The 19,745-nt window shown below is 42.2% G+C and overlaps 1 protein-coding gene across 7 annotated transcripts in view; it reads right to left on the reverse strand.

Annotated features, from left to right (window-relative positions):
- mib2 (MIB E3 ubiquitin protein ligase 2) overlaps nucleotides 1–19,745 on the reverse strand; it is a 224,315-nt gene that overhangs the window by 21,949 nt on the left and 182,621 nt on the right. For all 7 annotated transcript variants that reach the window (XM_048561339.2, XM_048561340.2, XM_048561338.2 and 4 more), the window contains 3 exons: nucleotides 16,639–16,795; nucleotides 12,109–12,263; nucleotides 7,094–7,220 (listed from right to left, as the gene is read on the reverse strand). In XM_048561339.2, coding sequence (XP_048417296.1) covers nucleotides 7,094–7,220; nucleotides 12,109–12,263; nucleotides 16,639–16,795 — 439 coding nt within the window. The remainder of the gene's footprint in view (nucleotides 1–7,093; nucleotides 7,221–12,108; nucleotides 12,264–16,638; nucleotides 16,796–19,745) is intronic.

The raw sequence follows: 19,745 nt of genomic DNA on the forward strand, positions 1-19,745 counted from the left end.
TTACATAAAATTATGAGTACTATGATGAAAGGCAGAGGTAAGTGGCTAACTGTGCAGCGGAGTGAAGAACAGATATGATGGGCCAAATGGCTGCTTTTTCTGCTGCAACTATTCTATGGTTTCAGAAGACTAAATTAAAAGTTGCGAGATAACAACGTGTAGAGCTGGATGAACACAGCAGGCCAAGCAGCATCTTAGGAGCAGGAAGGCTGATGTCTCGGGCCGAGACCCTGCTTTAGAAATGGGGGAGGGGAAGAAGGTTTTGGAATAAATGGGGACAGAGGGGCAGGTGGAGGTGGATCGAAGCTGGATAGAGGAGAAGATAGGTGGAGAGGAGACAGACAGGTCAAAGAGGCGGGGACGGAGCCAGTAAAGGTGAGTGTAGGCGGGGAGGTAGGGAGGGGATAGGTCAGTCTGGGGAGGTCGGACAGGTCAAGGGGGCGGGATGAGGCGAGTAGATAGGAGATGGGGGTGGGGCTTGATGTGAGAGGAGGGGATAGGCAGGAGGAAGGACAGGTTAGAGAAGCGGAGATGAGCTGGGCTGGTTTTGGGATGCGGGAGGGGAAAGGAAGATTTTGAAGCTTTTAAATCTCCCTTCCCCCTACAGAGAGTTTGTGTTTAGGTTTCTTGACATTTTTAAAGAAAAATAGAGATAAAAATAGCTTGAGTAAGTATGACACTGGTGTAAAAATTTAATTATAATAAAGTGTAAAGAGTGGGAACACGAGAATAAACAAAAATAGACGGAGTATAATACTATAATGAGGGCAGGTTGGGTGATGCTTTGCTGCTACAGCATGTGGGAAGTTCTGTACATCAAGGTGGCTCAGAGAGAATAGACATGCAGTAAATATTTCCAGAGCTTGGCTTTGATCAGAGGTGAACAGCTGGAATCTGAATTGTAGACATTGCACACATCTTGGAGGGGGAAGTTGGTCAAACACTTTTGTTCAGGAATCAGTCGTACTCGTTAAATTTGAGGGGTAGGGCTGGGCAACAAAGACAAAATGAATAGAAACAGAATAGCAGTAGGGGATAGGATAATTACGGTATAGGCACAGTTTTCTGAAGTCCCAAAGGCTGTGTCGTCTGCCTACTGCCAGCGTTTAGAATATGTCTCACTTGGAGAGAGAGGGAGAGATCCGTCTGTCATTGTCCATGTTGGTACCAACAACATTAATAAGATTAGATAAGTGGTGGATTATAATGTGGGTAAATGTGAGCTTATGCACTTTAGCATTACTAATAGAAGCACTGAATCAGTTTGGAGAGGCTGCTTCTCCTTGCGGGAAAATTTAGGACCAGACGGCATAATCTCAGAGAAACAGACCATCCAGCTAGGGCAGAGATGCAGAGGAATTTCCTCTCGCAGAAGGTAATCAATCTGTGACATTCTTTACAGTCGGGAGCTTTCCAGGTCAGGTTGCGAAGAGTTTTCAAGGTTGAGAGAGGCAGATTTTTAATCAGAAAGGGAGCCAACAATTATGGGGAAAAGGCAGGAAAGTGAAGCTAAGGCGTATCAAATCAGCCGTGACCTCATGGAACGGTGGAGCAGACTCAATGGGCTGAATGGCCTACTTCTGCAACTATGTCTAGGGGTCTGATGCTGAAAGACCTTTTTTTTTTAGAAACAGTTGGAAGCCCAGTTAAAAAGCAGAACATCCAAGGCAATAATGTGGTACAGTAGTCAAGGAGGTTGAGTTTGAGCAATATCAAAGACTGGTGTGAGAGGAATGAGCTGCTCTTTGTGGGCCACTGGCACCGGTGCTGGAGTAGAAGGGAACAGCTGTGGCGGCACGAGCTTCACTTGAACCATGCTGGCACCACTGTCCTGGCAAATCAAGTAACTATGGCTGTGGAAGGCTTTGAGCGAAATGGTTGGGGGGGGGGGGGGGGGCGGTGTGGAAAAGAAGAGGGTAGGGGTGAAGGATCTGTGGAGCAGACATAGAACATAGAACAGTACAGCACAGACCAGGCCCTTCAGCCCACAATGTTGTGCCGACCATTGATCCTCATGTATGCACCCTCAAATTTCTGTGACCATATACATGTCCAGCAGTCTCTTAAATGACCCCAATGACCTTGCTTCCACAACTGCTGCTGGCAACGCATTCCATGCTCTCACAACTCTCTGCGTAAAGAACCTGCCTCTGACATCCCCTCTATACTTTCCACCAACCAGCTTAAAACTATGACCCCTCGTGCTAGCCATTTCTGCCCTGGGAAATAGTCTCTGGCTATCAACTCTATCTATGCCTCTCATTATCTTGTATACCTCAATTAGGTCCCCTCTCCTCCTCCTTTTCTCCAATGAAAAGGGACCGAGCTCAGTCAACCTCTCTTCATAAGATAAGCCCTCCAGTCCAGGCAGCATCCTGGTAAACCTCCTCTGAACCCTCTCCAAAGCATCCACGTCTTTCCTATAATAGGGCGACCAGAACTGGACGCAGTAATTCCACGTGCGGTCTAACCAAAGTTTTATAGAGCTGCAACAAGATCTCACGACTCTTAAACTCAATCCCCCTGTTAATGAAAGCCAAAACACCATTTGCTTTCTTAACAACCCTGTCCACTTGGGTGGCCATTTTAAGGGATCTATGTATCTGCACACCAAGATCCCTCTGTTCCTCCACGCTGCCAAGAATCCTATCCTTAATCCTGTACTCAGCTTTCAAATTCGACCTTCCAAAATGCATCACCTCGCATTTATCCAGGTTGAACTCCATCTGCCACCTCTCAGCCCATCTCTGCATCCTGTCAATGTTCCGCTGCAGCCTACAACAGCCCTCTACACTGTCAACGACACCTCCGACCTTTGTGTCGTCTGCAAACTTGCTGACCCATCCTTCAATCCCCTCATCCAAGTCATTAATAAAAATTACAAACAGTAGAGGCCCAAGGACAGAGCCCTGTGGAACCCCACTCACCACTGACTTCCAGGCAGAATATTTTCCTTCTACTACCACTCGCTGCCTTCTCTTGGCCAGCCAATTCTGTATCAAAGCAGCTAAGTTCCCCTGTATCCCATTCCTCCTGACCTTCTGAATGAGCCTACCATGGGGAACCTTATCAAATGCCTTACTGAAGTCCATATACACCACATCCACAGCTCGACCCTCATCAACTTTTCTAGTCACATCCTCAAAAAACTCGATAAGGTTTGTAAGGCATGACCTACCCCTCACAAAGCCGTGTTGACTGTATTTGATCAAGCCATGCTCTTCCAGATGGTCATAAATCTTATCCCTCAGAATCCTTTCTAACACCTTGCAGACGACAGACGTGAGACTTACCGGTCTATAATTGCCGGGGATTTCCCTATTTCCTTTCTTGAAGAGAGGAATTACATTTGCCTCTCTCCAGTCCTCAGGTACGACTCCAGTGGAGAGCGAGGATGCAAAGATCTTCGCAAGTGGCGAAGCAATTGCATTTCTCGCTTCCCAAAGCAGCCGAGGACAAATCTGGTCCGGGCCTGGGGACTTGTCAATCTTAATGTTTGACAAAATTTTCAGCACATCAGCTTCCTCTATCTCTATCCATTCCAGCATGCACACCTGCTCTTCAAAGGTTTCATTCACTACAAAGTTCGTTTCTTTCGTAAAGACAGAAGCAAAAAACTCATTTAGGGCTGTAGGAGATACAAAGCAAAATCATATGGCAGCTTTGCAGGGTAGCTAGTTATAGTTACATATATATTTTGGCATGATACCCAGAGTGGGACAGGAAGGACACAGCATGCAAACATTAAAAACAAAACATTAGAGTCAAAATTGGTTTTTAAAAAAGGAAAAAAAAAGTGGCTCTTTATTTTAAAGTAGTGTTCAGAACAAAATTGACTAGTGACACAAATGGAGGTTGATGAGTATGATCGTACAGCCATGTGGAGACGCTGCAGAGGAGATTAAAGCTGGAAACTAAATATTCAGAGGTATTGGACTTTTTGAAAGGACAGGCAGGAAGGAAAACATGATGGGGTACTTTTGTCAGTGCAATAGCAGGAGATGATCTTGGATGAGATGACATAGAATCCACAAGGGTGGAGTTAAGAATTAATAAATGCCACTGGTAGGTGAATATTATAAGTCCCCCAACAGCAGGTATATTGTAAGACAGAATAAATCAGGAGATAATAAGGGCATGTATAAAAGACAGTAAATTAAATCAAGGGAGACTTCACATCGATTGGGAAAATCAAAGACTGCCATAAGGAATAATTATAGTGTGTATTTAGGGTACTTTCTCAGAAAATGTTGTGGATCCAATAAGGATCAGGCTATTTTGGATCTGATAATGTTTGGCAAGGCAAATTTCATGAATGACCTCAGGAGTTTAAAAAAAACTTAGTGAAATGTGACAACAACCTGGTAGAATATAGCATTCAGTTTGAAAATGTGGAACTTGGGGTTGGAAATGACTATGCTGAGCTAACACAAGGGTCATTTCAAAGGAACAAGAACTGGCTTGGCTGAAACGGCCTGGGAAAGGGGTTTAGCAGAAAAGATGGTTGACGAACAATTGTAGATGTTTAAGAAAATTGTTCATGATTCACAATAAACATTTACCCAGTGAAGAAGAATGATCAGAGATGGTAGGAACTGCAGATGCTGGAGAATCTGAGGTACCAAGGAGTAGAGCTGGATGAACACAGCAGGCCAAGCAGCATCAGAGAAGCAGGAAAGCTGACGTCTCGGGCCTAGACCCTTCATCAGAAAAAGGGTCTGATGCTGCTTGACCTGTGTTCATCCAGCTCTAAGGAGAATGATTAGTCATGTTAGCAAAGGAAGTACCTAAATGAAAGAAAAAAAATTCAGTGTGGCAAAATTTGTGGTAAGTTAGAAGATCAGGAAAGATGAAAAATAAAGAAAGGCCAAAGTAAACAGTGGGCCTTTAGAAAATGAGGCCTGGAAAACAATTACAGGGAACCAGGAAGCTGGCAGAAAAGTTGAATAAATATCTTGCACCAGTCTTCACAACAGAAGACATTGGTAGTATTTCAAAGCTATTAAATATTCAAGACTGGAAGAAAATCAACTCAATAATAGAGAGGAAAACAATACTAGGGACGCTAATGAAACTAAAGGCTGATGAAAGTCCCTTGGATTGCACCCACCCTAGAAGTAGCTACAGAGATAGTGAATAGAATGGCAGCAATCTTCCAAGAAGCCTTAGATTCTGGAAGAGTCCCACAGGATTTAAAAACTTCCAATATAACACTCTTATACAAAAAGATAACTAAAGGCCAGTTACCTTAACATCGCATTGAAAAATGTTAGAGAACATTATAAAGGATGTAATAGTAGAGGATTTAACAATACATAATGTAATCAAGCACAGTCAGCATGGCTTCATTTTTGATAAAATTTACTTTTTGAGGTGGCAAAAAGCAGAATAGAGAAGTGGGGGCAACATTTTGGATTTTCAAAAGGCATTCAAAAATATTATCACACATGAAACCATGAGCCCATGGTGTTGAAGGTAGTACTTTAGCACCGGAGGGTTGGCTAACTAATAGAGAACCGAGGTGGGATAAAGGAGGCCCCCTTTCAGGATGGTAACCTGCAACTGGTGAAGTGTTACAAGAATCAGTGCTGAGGCCACAGTTATTTACAATACATATTAATGACCCGGATGACAAAGTGAATGCATTATCACCCCAAGTTTGCAGCTGACACAAAAGAACAGTGGGAGGGCAAGTGGTGAAGATGACAGGGTGTTTCTAGAGTAATACAGACAGGCTAAGTGAGTGGGCAAAAGTTTGGCAATGAAACATGATGTGGGAAAATGTGAAGTTACGCACTTTGGTAGTAAGAATAAAGGAGCTGAATATTATTGAAATAGGGAAGGACGGCAGAAAGTTGCTGCACAGAGGGATTTGGGAGTCAGGCATGCCAGTTTTTTTTGAGATTCATCCACTGTCACCAAGTAATAGTGAAGGGAAATGGAATGTTGGCCTTTATTTCAAAGCCAATGGAGCATAAAATATGGGAACTAAACCTATACAAAGCATAACTTCGAACGCACCACGAATAGTTAACAGCTTTTGTCTACTTTTCTAAGGAAAAATCAAAGACGGTGGCAACAGTCCAGTAGGTTGATCCTGAGTACGGAGGGCTGTTCTTAAAAGAGGCGGAGTTGATTGGGCCTGTACTCATTGGAGTTTGTAAGAATGACAAGAGAACTTCATGAAAAATAATATTTTAGGGGATTTGATGCTGAATTTATTTCCTTTGTGGGTAAATCCAGGACTAGACAGCATAGTTCAAGAGGAAGAGGCTGCAGATTTAAGATAGAGTTGAGAAGAAAATTCTTCTTGGAGGATAGCAAATCTGTGGAACTCTTTATAGCAGATAGCAGCAGAGGCTGGGTCATTAAAGACATTCAAAGCCGAGATGGACAGAATTTTAATCAGTAAACAAATTGAAGATTATGGGCTGAATGGTTTACTTCTGCTCCTGTTTATGGTCTTATGATTATTGATGGCAGAAATATAGGTCAAAGGCAGAGGAAGTAACAGGATAAACGAAGTCCTGAAGCTTGGCAGGTATTCGACAAAGAAATTTCATGCTAATCAATATAAAATATAACACACAGGAAATTAAATCAGAAGCCTTATTATACAGTAAGTGGAACTGAATTTGTATAAAGATACAAAAGGATCAGAGCATAACAGAGAAAGAAAAGGGCTATGTACGAATTTACATGGAGTGCATTAGGCTACCGAGAGTAATTTGGTATCAGGGATAAGGATTACATGCACATGATCCCATTTGTACACAAATAAACCGAGATCTGATGAATAAAACACTTGAGCTACACCTCCTAAAACTCTACTTTTGAATCTTACTCTGCACATTCAAGAAAAATCAGAACTCAGTACCCAAATTATGTCACTAGAAGCACATATTGCGCCTGATTTCCAACATCACGTATCCCAATAAAACTAACTGTTCTGCAGCTTTCTCCAATTCCACTTCATAACTCAAGTATGAGAAATAATTTTGAGGATATCAAAGTGCATTTGTGTATGCTTGACTAAGAAAGACTATTTAGCATTTAAAAAATTAAATGATCATTAAGTAAATTATATTTCTACCTCTTTAATTAAAACTTCAGCTACTTCTTTGTGGTTGTTCAGGGCGGCAAGGTGGAGGGCTGCAAAACCATCCTCCTTCTTCACATCCACCAGCTGCCGTGCTCTGGCTAAAATCTTCTCTGTGGCTCTGTGGAGAGACGTTCAATAATATTAATGCTCCTCTTGCTCTCTATCAATGTTTAAGTCTTTAATGTATAAAAAGCATCAAGTAACTATTGATAAGAACTGTTCTGAATGATCTAAGCTTCAAAGTTTTTTAAAAATTCATTTGTGGGACGTGGCATTGCTGGCTAGTCAGAATTTATTGCCCATTCCTCAGTTGCCCTCAATATAGTGATTGTAATGATGTCAGTCAGGTGGACCTCAGGATATCAATTCCCTAATCTGGTCCAATCAGGGAGTCCTGGCTGGTAGGTATAAACAGGAGTGTCCGCTCCACACTCCCCTCCAGCCCCACCACACCCGGCACTTGTTCCCTGCAACCCTAGGAAGTGCTACACCTGCCCCTACACCTCCCCCCTCACCCCCATTCCAGGCCCCAAGACGACCTTCCACATCAAGCAGATGTTCACCTGCACATCTGCTAACATGGTATACTGTACCCGCTGTTCCCATTGTGGCCTCTTCTACATTGGGGAAACCAAGTGGAGGCTTGGGGACCACTTTGCAGAACATCTACGCTCGGTCCGCACTAAACAACTGCACCTCCCAGTCACGAACCATTTCAACTCCCCCTCCCATTCCTCAGACGACATGTCCATCCTGGGCCTCCTGCAGTGCCACAATGATGCCACCCAAACAATGCAGGAACAGCAACTCATATTCCGCTTGGGAACCCTGCAGTCCAAGGGTATCAATATGGACTTCACAAGCTTCAAAATCTCTCTTCCCCCAACCGCATCCCAAAACCAGCCCAGCTCGTCCCTGCCTCCCTAACCTGTCCTTCCTCCCACCTATGCCCTCCTTCCACCTCAAGCCCCACTTCCATCTCCTACCTACTAACCTCATCCCGCCCCCTTGACCTGTCCGTCCTCCCTGGATTGCTCTATTTCCTCCCTAACTGGCCACCTACACTCACCTTTACTGGCTCCATCCCCGCCTCTTTGACCTGCCTGTCTCCTCTCCACCTATCTTCTCCTCTATCCATCTTCTATTTGCCTCCCCCTCTCTCCATATTTATTTCAGAACTTCCGTGCCCTTCCCCATTTCTGATGAAGGGTCTAGGCCCGAAGCTTCAGCTTCCCTGCTCGGCCTGCTGTGTTCATCCAGCTCTACACCTTGTTATCTCAGATTCTACAGCAACGGCAGTTCCTACTCTCTGTGTCAGACACACTGTTCACTCGGAGCTGGCTCTGAGGAAGCTAGATCAGTGTCAAGGACTCTCCACGTGTTAATAAAGGGGGACTTCTTGATGGGATACCAGCCTGTGATGTTATTTCACTCAAGGAGGTGGTGGTGAGCTGCCTTTTTGAACCGTTGCAGTCTATGTTCTGTAGGTATTACAGGATTAATGGCTGAGCAACACTGAAGGAACAGTGATATATTTCCAAATCAGAACGTTGAATGGCTTGAGGGGAACTTGCAGAAGGTGGTGTTCCCACGTACTACTGTCCTTCTAGATTGAAATGGTTGAGAGTTTAGAAGGTGCTGTCTGAGATTCTTCAGTGAATTTCTTGCATCTTGCACAATGTATACACTGCTGCTACTGAGCGTCAACAGTGGAAACAAGGGGTATTTGTGAATGTGGTGCCAACCATCCCAAAGGGCAGACTCCTAGTTCAACTCAAATGTCACTCGTTTCTCAAACAATGCCAGAACTTCTGTGCTACTTTAATACTGGTGTCTTGATCCTCTCAACTTTCACTATCCCACAAGATTTTTTTTCTTTATTCATTCACGGGATGAGGCATTGTTGGCTAGGCAGCATTTATTGCCCATCCTTAATTGCCCAGAAAGCAGTTTAGAGTCAACAACATTGCTGTAGGTCTGGAGTCACATGTAGGCCAGGCCAGGTAAGGATGGCAGTTTCCTTCCCTAAAGGACACTGGTGAACCAGATGTGTTTTTATGACAATTGACAATGAATTCATGGTTATCATTAGATTGTTAATTCCAGATATTTATTGAATTCAAATTCCACCATTTGCCAAGGCGGGATTCAAACCCAGGTTCCCAGAACGTTATCTGGATCTCCGGATTAACAATCCAGCGATAATACCACTAGGCCATCGCCTCCTCTATATCTCACTGTTCGTCTCATTGTTAGTGGAGTCCTTCAACTGAAGAGTTTTAAAACTCCTTTCTCCAATCCCCCAAATTTCAACTGAGCTCTGATGGATAGAGGTAGTCCTTCCTTCAAAGCCGGATTGTTCTAAAACTAAACTGCTGCTCATGATCAGAGCCACCCTCATGGTCTAAACTCATTTATAATTAACTTCTTGAGCTACCCTTGCTGCCTCCCAGCCAACTCACTCAGTCACGCGATCGGTTATTGGAAGGTAGGTGCTTTATTTAAAAATCATCTCCTATTAGAACTTACTTCTGAAAGGGTCGATAACTAAAAGACATGGGCAATTTTCCCAAAACTACATGATCCGAATAACAAGTGAGGTTAATGACTAGTTAATCTTTCCAGAGGTGCTAATCCACAGCCAATGTTAACCAGGGCACAGGAGCACTCCTTTTCTCTTCCTCAAATAGTGCCATGGGGAGCCTTTAACATCCACCTGTTCAGGTTAATGGAACTTTAGTTTAGTACCTGATCTGAAAGACAGTACCTCTAACAATGTAGTTATTCCCTCAGTATTGGACTGTATCAAGTCCAGACTATATGCTGAAGATCCAGAACTGTTGATTTAGGGGCCTTGGTCCTTGATCTCTGTCACAAACTCTGCTTCTTGCCACCAACTGCATTCCTTTCCCTCGCAATTCAATGAGTTTGAATCAAACTATTTGCAACCTTGACGTTGTACTTGACACACCAAGATGAGCTTCCCATTTCATTTCTGCACGCTCGCTGAGTCCCTTTTTTCCCCATTTTATCACCACCTAATTTTGCTTTGCTTACTTTATTTACTGCCAATTCCTCAGCAATGCCTTTATTACCTCTAGACTTGACTAGTTTCCATTTTTCCACCCTCCATAAACTTAAGGTCACATAAAAGCCCATATCCTAGCTCACACTAAGTCCAATTCTTCCATCATCTCAATTTCCCAATAGCCAATCCATCTAACCTCTGTATCTTTGGACTGCGGGAGGAAACCCACGCAGACACGGGGAGAATGTGCAAACTTCATACGGACAGTTGCCTTAGGCTGGGACCAAGGACCCTGGTGCTATTAGGTAGCAATGCTAACTACTGAGCCACCATGCCATCCCTAAACCTCTATGTCTTCTTTTTCCTCTTTTAAATGCTCCCAAAAATGTCTTTTTTTAGTACATGGCTCTTGGTCCAATATTGCCTAATGTGGTTTGGTGTCAAATCCTGGTGGCCAACACTCCCCTGAAAGTGTTTTTTTTTAAACATTTTAATGCATCAAACACAATGTACAGATGCACACTGTTGTTCAGCCCAGTTAAATCTTTTACTGTGACAGTCCCTGCATATTCGTCTTACTGACTACTGTGAGATACCAAGAAGGAAGTACTAGATTATTTTAGAATATTTCATTATACAAGACCTGTGAAAAAAAAATCACCTGAAAAGATGAATGCAAGTCCATTGCAAATGCCACTGTTGTGAAATAATTTTTGTTAAAAGTAGTCATAAAAAAATCTTTGATTAAAATATACATTTTGCGACTTGTTTAGGTTTTCTTGTTAAGCAGAGAATACCAGTTTCCACCTATTGCCAATAAAAGGCAAAAGTAATTCCAACAGGAAAATATGAATAGTTAGCATTTGCCTTCAAAGTGTAACAATGATAACTAAGCTAATAATGCAGGATAAGAAATACCCAAAAATTGTAGCCCAGGCCATTGATACCATTATGAATACTTTTAAGTAGACTGCAGTCACTAATGCCATATGAAAGAGTAGAGCAATTTTCAAAATAGTTTCAGAAACAGTTGCACAACTGTTGCTATAGAACAAAGAACTTTCAATATTGTTTAAGTTTAAAAGATTGAATCATAACCAGATCAGCGACATTAAATTTTAAAACAGCACCTTTTAGCATGATGTGGCTAAAAGGATACGTGGAGGAACAGCAGGTAGTAAAGGCAGCGAATGGTATGTTGGCTTTCATAGCGAGAGGATGAGAGTACAGGAACAGGTATAACTTTCTGCAGGCCCTTGGTGAGACCACACCTTAAGTACTGGGTATATTTTGGTCTATTACGCGTAGATGGATGTCCCAGCCATAGAGGAGTGCAAAGGTCTGGCAGACAGATTCCTGGAAGGGCAAGACTTAAGTATGAAGAGAAACTGGATCGGTTAGGACTACATTCACTGGCATTTAAAAGAATAAGGGGGATTTCAGAAACCTAAATTCTAACAGTAACAGACATGATTAAAGCAGGAAGGATAGTCTGGGGAGTCCAGAATCAAGGATCACAGTCTAAGGATATGGAGTAGACCTGTCAGGACAGAGACGAAGACAAATTTGTCCACTTAAAGAATGGTGAGCCTGTGGTATTCTCTGCCACAGAAGTTGAAGCTAAAACATTAAAAGTTTTTCAGAAGGAGACATAGGTAGTTCTTCGAGCTAAAGAATCAAAGCAAGAAAAGCTGGAGCAGGGACAGAGTTGGATAATTAACCACGATGATAGCAAATGGGGGGGGCAGTCTTGAAGGGCTGAATGGCATACTCCAACTCACTTTTTTCTATGTTTCTATGCAAAAAAATTAAAGCCTGAAACTCAATTAACATTTAGAACAATTGCATTTTGGGAACAAAATGAATATTGTATGGACTGCAGTATTTTCTCTGAAATGTTTCAGGATTAGTGCTGTCAATTTCCATAAATTACATATTGCAGATTTTTAGCAAAATCAGTTACTCTGCTGGTTCTTACAGTTTATTGCCTTTTAAGGCTGCATGGTGAAGCAAGTTGAAGCCACGATTATTTTGTTGAGTGAAATCGATGTTTGTAACTTCTGTCAGGATTTCAATGATATCTCTGTAGTCTTTTGCAATTCCATCATGTAAGGGAGTATCTCCATATGAATCCTGGAAAGATCAAAAATAAAGTTAAGCATAGATTCACTAAACTTGCACATGTAGTTGATTTGAAGAATGTCAGTGGTAGACTTTTGCACCATCTTAATAGGAATTGTGTGTTAATATTATACAATCCTGATTGTCACAGGGCACATTTGTCCTTATTCATACATTTGTCAGGGACACACCGGTAGAACACTTGACGTACATTGCAAACTAAAAAACTAACATGACGTGGAGATGCCCACGTAGGACAGTGCTGACAAAGTCAGAAGTCACATGACACCAGGTGTTAGTCCAACAAGTTTATTTGAAATCACAAGCTTTCGACTTTACCTGACAAAGGAGCTGCACTCCAAAAGCTTGTGATTTCAAGTAAACCCATTGGGCTATCACCTGGTGTCTTGTGACTTCTGACTTTTAAAAACTAACATATATATGGTTTTATATTTTTAATTATATTGGTAGGAATATCTGAAGCACTTTAGCCCAGATAGAGTATTTGAGTAATTGAAGCTTATTGATTAATTGATTGATTAATATTTGAACTGTAATGAAAAGGATGAGGACCATATTGTAACTATTCAAATGACAAGTGCCTTTAGTTCACCACAGACTCGAGACTGGCTAAAGAAAGCCACCAGCACCTCTCTCCAAACAGGAGTTTTATTAATTTTTCAAAAGGAAAATGAGCCGGCGTACTTTCACTTTGGGAGATTACGATTATATTCAACACAACCTAATCCTCCCAGTCTGTTAGATGTAAAGTCAAATTAATGCGGTTTGTTCTCCAACAGGCAGAAAACCATAATCAGAAGTGTTCATAATATGAGAACCTTGTTAAAAAGGTCTCAAAACTGTTCATATGTTATCACCTTTGCTTCAATGGCTATTTGAGATATAGTATTCCATGCTACAATGAGCCTAAATGTCTTGTTGCCAACCCACCAATCAAAAGAAACTATTTTTCACACAATCTCCATGTATAAAACCCAGGGAAGTTAATATATTTTAGTGGAGGCAGTATAGAATCTATAAGTGCAATCCCAATTGTGCTGATAGGAATGTCAGAGGAGAAGTAGGGCATGCAGCCCATCAAAGCTATTTGGCTATTCAATATGGCTGACCACTACTTCAACAGCTTTTTTCCTACGTTATCCTTTAGGTAGTGACAGATGCTCTATTACAATCATATATAAATAAATACTCAATGCTTGAGCTTCCACAGTCTTCTGGTGTAGTGAATTCCAAAGATTCACCAACCTGAGTAAAAAAAGATTTCTCTGCATCTTGGTTCAAAATGGTTTCACCTGGATTTTGAAATGATTTCCCTTGGTTGTAGAGTCCCCAACAAAATGGAACATCTTACTTGCATGTGCCCTGCATATTCATTTGAATATTTTGTAGGTTTTAATGAGATGACACTTGATTATCTGAAACTCTAGAGAATACAGGTTGCTTCCCCAAATGATTTTCATAAGACTGTCCTGTTATCCTTGCAACATGTCTGGTGAACATTCACATCACTCTCTCTACGACAATAATATTCTTTCTAAAGTAAGAGGTCTAAAAAGCTGGGGGCGGCACGGTAGCTCAGTCATTAACACTGCTCCCTCACAGCACAGGTTTGATTCCAGCCTCGGGTGACTGTCTGTGTAGAGTTTGCACATTCTCTCCATGTCTGCATGGGTTTCCTCCGGGTGCTCTGGTTTCCACCCACAATCCAAAGATGTGCAGTTTAGGTGGATTGGCCTTGCTGAATTGCACACAGTGTCCAGGGATAAGCAGGCTGGATGGATAGGTCATGGGAAATGCAGAGTTACAAGAATAGGGTAGGGCGGTGGGTCAGGTGAGATTCTATTCAGAGTCAGTGTTGACTTGATGGGCCCTATGGCCTGCTTCCACACTGGAGAGATTCTAACGGCTCTAAAACTGCAGGCAGTAGTCCAGGAGTGCTATAATCAAAGCTCAGTTCAATTGTGGGAAGCCTTCACTACTCCCGTACTCAAGTGCTCTTACAATATAGACTAACATACCATTAGCCTTCTTAATAGCTTGCTGCACCTCACACTAACCTTCAGTGTCTTATTAACCACGAGTCCCAAATCCCTCTGAATATCAACACCTTCTAATCTCCTAATGCTGCACATATGTCCCTTCTAACAAATTAGTTAGCAACACATTTCTTTTCAAATTATATTACATCTGCCATAGCCTCTCAACGTCTTCCAATCCTCTTCTGGCTGCCTTGTATCTTTTACACAGCAGACAATCCTACCCAGCTTGGAAACTTGGAAATATTATATTTTGTCTCCAAATCTAAAGCATTGATATTTGGTGAATAGCTAGGGCCCCAAGCACTGATCCTTGTAGTACCCTACCAATCACAGCGTGCCATTGTGAGAACAACACATTTATTCCAATTCTCTTTCTAATCAGCCAATCCTTAATCCATGGTAGTCCATTACCTGCTATTATACGTGCTTTACTCTCCTGTGGGAGTCTTTATCAAAAGCTCTCTGGACATGCAAGTATGCTGCATCTACAGAGTTCCTTTTATCAATTCTGCTAGTAACAGCCTCAAAAAAAATGAATAGGTTTGTTAAACACCATATCCCATTCAAAATCCAAGTGGATGATACTCAATTTGATCATTATGATCTAATCGTCTATTTATCACATCCTTTTTCGTAGCTGAGTATTTTCCTGCCTATTGATTAAGACCATAAGACATGGGAGCAGAAATTAGGCCATTCGGCCCATCAAGTCTGCTCCACCATTCAAATCATGGCTGATAAGTTCCTCAACCCCATTCTCCAGCTTTCTCCCTGTAACCCCTGATAATCAAATACCTACCTATCTCAGTCTTAAATGTACTCAATGACCTGGCTTCAACAGCTTTCTGTGGCAGTGAATTCCATAGATTCACCATTCTCTGGCTGAAGAAGTTTCTCCTTATCTCCGTTCTAAAAGGTCTTCCCTTCACTCTAGGGTTGTGCCCTCGGGTCCTAGTCTCTCCTACCAATGGAATCATCTTCCCAACATCCACTTTGTGAAGGCCATTCAGTATTCTGTAAGTTTCAATTAGATCCCCCCTCATCCTTCTAAACTCCAGTGAGTATAGTCCCAGAGTCCTCAAACGTTCCTCATATGTCAAGCTTTCCATTCCTGGCACCACTCTCATGAACCTCCTCTGAGCCATCCTTCCTGAGATATGGGCCCAAAACTGCACACGATTGTGATGTGGGCTAACAGATCTGCAGTTCCCTGTTTGTTCTCTCCATCCCTTATTCAATAATGGGTGACATCTGCTACCATCCAGCTCAGAGGAACCACTGTAGAAGAAATCTAGAATATGATCTCTACTCCCTCCACTATCCCAATGGCTACCTCTTTCGTCACTTTGGGATGCAGAATATCAGGTCCTGGGGGTTTATCGACTTTCAGTCCCACTAAACTGACGCAACACATAACCTTCTTACCATTCCCAATTTCTTTCAATTCCTCATTCTCCATTGTTACTTGATCAATAGGTTTTTAGCTAAACTTCCATCTGCAAGCGTTAGCATGTTTTTTAAATGATTACCTTAAATAGAGTAGGAAAACTGGACTTACTTCACTGCACTTAACTGGAGATCATTAACATTCCTGAGGGAAGGAAGTCTGCCACCTTTGCCTGGGTTGGCTTAAATGTGACGTCAGATGCACACCGCGTGTTCTCCAAAATGACCTAGAAAGCCAATCTTAAGGCTAATTAGGGATGGGCTACAAATGCTGGTCTTATGCCCACATTCTTGGGGTGGCACAGTGGGTAGCGCTGCTGTTTCACAGCACCAGAGACCCGGGTTCGATTCCAGCCTCAGGCGACTGGCTGTCTGGAGTTTGCACATTCTCCCTGTGTTCACTTCTGTTTCCTCCCACAGTCCAAAACTCTGCACGTTAGGTGGACTGGCCATGCTAAGTTGCCCGTGGTGTTCAGGGATGCATAGATTAGTTGGGGATTATAGGGGGATGGGTCTGGACGGGATGTGCCAAGAGTAGGTGTGGACTTGTTGGGCCGAAGGGCCTCTTTCCACACTGCAGGGATTCTATGATTTCTATGATTCTTATCAGTGATGCCCCTGTCCCGTGAAAGATTAAAGCAAGAAAAATATTAAAATGTTGCAGTTACCAACATGGGCTGGATACAATTTTTAACCTTACCCACAGGTTGCTTTTGCTGATGATACGTCATCACTTACAGTCACCATTACTCTTTCAACTTACCTCCAGATATACGGTCATCAAATAACCAGGCAAACACATTTCTTGCACGGACGGCTTTTGTTCTTCCTAGAGAAACAGCGCAAGTGAAGTGACTTGTGACTTGTGACTTTCCACTCACCTGCAGATTAACGTTGCAATTATATTCGCAAAGTGCACGCACGACTTCTGTAAAGCCCTTGTTGACTGCAATGTGCAGAGCAGAACACGTTGAGGCATTGAGTAGATTGACATTTGCACTTTTGCTGAGAAGCAGTTTCACCACCTCAGGCTGGTTTCTGCAGGAAACAAGCAAAAATTAGTGGCAGACATCGACGTGTTCATCCAGTTATTTCTGCACAAATTAACGGGAAGCAATCTTGAAGCAGCCCCTACGCCATCCAAATAAGCACATTACAAGTTTTAAAGAATATTCGTATCTTTAGAGTTAGTAGAAATGAAAGGTTGCCTTTCCAGCTGCTAACTGGCACAGCACATAGACTGGGAGCGGTGCGCTATGCACTTGTAAGCAAACATCAGCGGCACCCTGCTCTCCAGAGCCAGGCAACACTTGCAAGTGGGCACTGATTTCGACCAGAGCTAAAATATATCACTCTTAAATCACATGGTACAGGCTCACTACAACTTGCTGGTGACTGTAGTGTAAAACGAAATGGGCTTAATCAGGTAGTTACTTGTGTGAAGATAAAACATTTTATTTGCATCAAGAAAGTCTGAAGCTTTTGGAGGTAACATTGTGAAAGCTGGGAATTTTATCGAAATCTCTCAACTCCTATGTCCTGGAGTTGAAAAATGAGTTTTTGAAACAAAGATTATATGATATCACTGTCTTGTTACTATGATCAAAAACACAAAGTTAATAGTTAATTATTTAGGAGCATACTCCATATTAATTGTACAATTGGCATACCACTACTTTGTGTACTGTTCCTAAAAGGAATTGAAGGAGGAGACATTGAGGGTGCTGCAGACATTAAAAGTCACAACAAGATCCTAAACAACAGTCATGATTAATTTTAGCAAATATCACAGGAATGCATTGCTATTTCGCAGTAAGTACATGTACATGTACTGGAGTGTACCAGCAGGTGGGAACACACTTCATCTGCTGGAACCTAACTTGACTAACATCTCTGCATTGCTTTCTCCTCCAAACATAAAGGAGGGCTGGAGTTTAGCTCACCATCCCAACATGGCAGCTACACCAAAAGAATATGTTCAACTATTATTGATGTGATAAGACAAAAGTGTAAAAAGCAAAACATGGTTCTGGAGTAATTTTAAGACCTACTTTTGATTTTATTATACAGTTTCTTAAATCAATTTCAACACTATAGTTCTAACAACTTTGAATAATTAGACATACAAATAATTGGAAAATTATTAAGTTTGTAAATTGAGCTTAATTTTGAATAAACAAGGTACAAAGTTAAAAACATTCCCCTGTGATGTAAAAAATCCAATTGCGAAATTAAAACAGAGCAACCTGGAGGAAATTTGGCACAACAAATCACTATTCATTTCATGCTGCATTATCAAGCTTAACCATTTGGAAAATCAAACCTAAATTGAAAACAGAAAGCGCTGCAGAAACTCAGCAGGTCTGGCAGTATCTATGGAGACAGAAATAGAGTTAATGGTTTGAATCCAATAACTCTTTGCAACATTAACTCCATTTTTCCTCCAGAGATGCTGCCAGAAGAATTGTGGAGTTTCTCCAATAATCTGTAGTTGTATTTCCAAACTTTACCGTCCACAATAATTTGCTTTAGATGGAAAATCTAACCTTTGGTTTTGAAAATTACAGCTGGGAATAGAAGAGAGAGAACAAACAATATACCTCGTTACAAAGGAGTTTTTTTTAAAAAAAAAACTGCTTTTGTAGCATTCACCTTTCATGCAGCTGTTAGTGGTAAAGTGCCCTCCTCAGCACGCCAGCATCACAAATGGCAGACTTCAGCCAATTTGATTCACTCCATGTGAGATCAGGAAACAGCTGAAGGTACTGGACACTGCAAAGGGTAAGGGCCCTGGCAGCAGAAACCTTGTGCACCAGAACTAGATGCACCGTGCCCAGCCAAGCTGTTCCATTCCAGTCACAATACTGGTACATTCCTGATAAAGTGCAAGATTGCCCAGGTATGTCCTGTCACAAAAAGCAGGACAAATCCAACCTGGCCAATTACTGCCCTGTCAGTCTACTCTTGATAACGAACAAAGGGGTTCTTGATATTGCTATCAGTGGCACTTGGTCAGCAATAGCTTGCTTGCTAAGGTGCAATTTGGGTTCTCCTGGGTCACTCAGCTCCTGACCTCAATAAGGTCTTAGTACTCCAGGTGTGGCCTCACCAGCACCTTGTACGGCTGCAACATAACCTCTCTGCTTTTAAACTCTATCCCTTTAGCAATCAAGGACAAAATCCCATTTGCCTTCCTAATTACATGTTGTACTTGCAGACCAACCTTCTGTGATTCCTGCACAAAGACACCCAGGTCCCTCTGCATAGCAGCATGCTGCAACTTCTTACCATTCAAGTAATAATCCCTTTTATTATTACTCCTACCAAAATGAATGACTTCACATTTATTTATATCGCATTCCATCTGCCAGCCCTTGCCCACTCACTCAATGTATCTATATTCCTCTGCACACTCTGCTCTGCCACTCATCTTAGTGTCATCTGCAAACTTTGACACCCTAGCCGTGGTCCCCAACTCCAAATCAACATAAATTGTAAAATAACTGCAGTCCCAACACCAATCCCTGATGCACACCACTAGTCACTGATTGCCAGCCAGATTAGCACTCATTTATCCCCACTCTTTGCTTCCTGTTAGTCAACCAATCCTCTATCCATGCTAATATTTCACCCTTAACGCCACGCATCCTTATCTTATGCAGCAGCCTCTTGTGCGGCACTTTATCGAAGGCCTTTTGGAAATCTAGGCACACCACATCCACTGGGTTCCCTTTACACATCGCTATGACTCAGATTATGAACCGTTGTTCCAGAGCTCTCCAACCAGGGGAAGCATAAACCCGGTCTCCATTCTGTACAGTCCTGTCAGAGTTTCTACATTTCAATGAGATCCCTTGTAGTTCTTTGCAAACGTGGGACATATCGGCACAGTCTCTCCTCATATCATAAGTCTGCCATCCCAGGACATCTGTCTGATGATCCTGCACTGTTCTCTCTATTCTGTTGGGTAAGGAAACCAAAACTGCAG

This window comes from Stegostoma tigrinum, chromosome 28 (assembly GCF_030684315.1).
Source record: "Stegostoma tigrinum isolate sSteTig4 chromosome 28, sSteTig4.hap1, whole genome shotgun sequence".
NCBI classification, from domain to species: domain Eukaryota; kingdom Metazoa; phylum Chordata; class Chondrichthyes; order Orectolobiformes; family Stegostomatidae; genus Stegostoma; species Stegostoma tigrinum.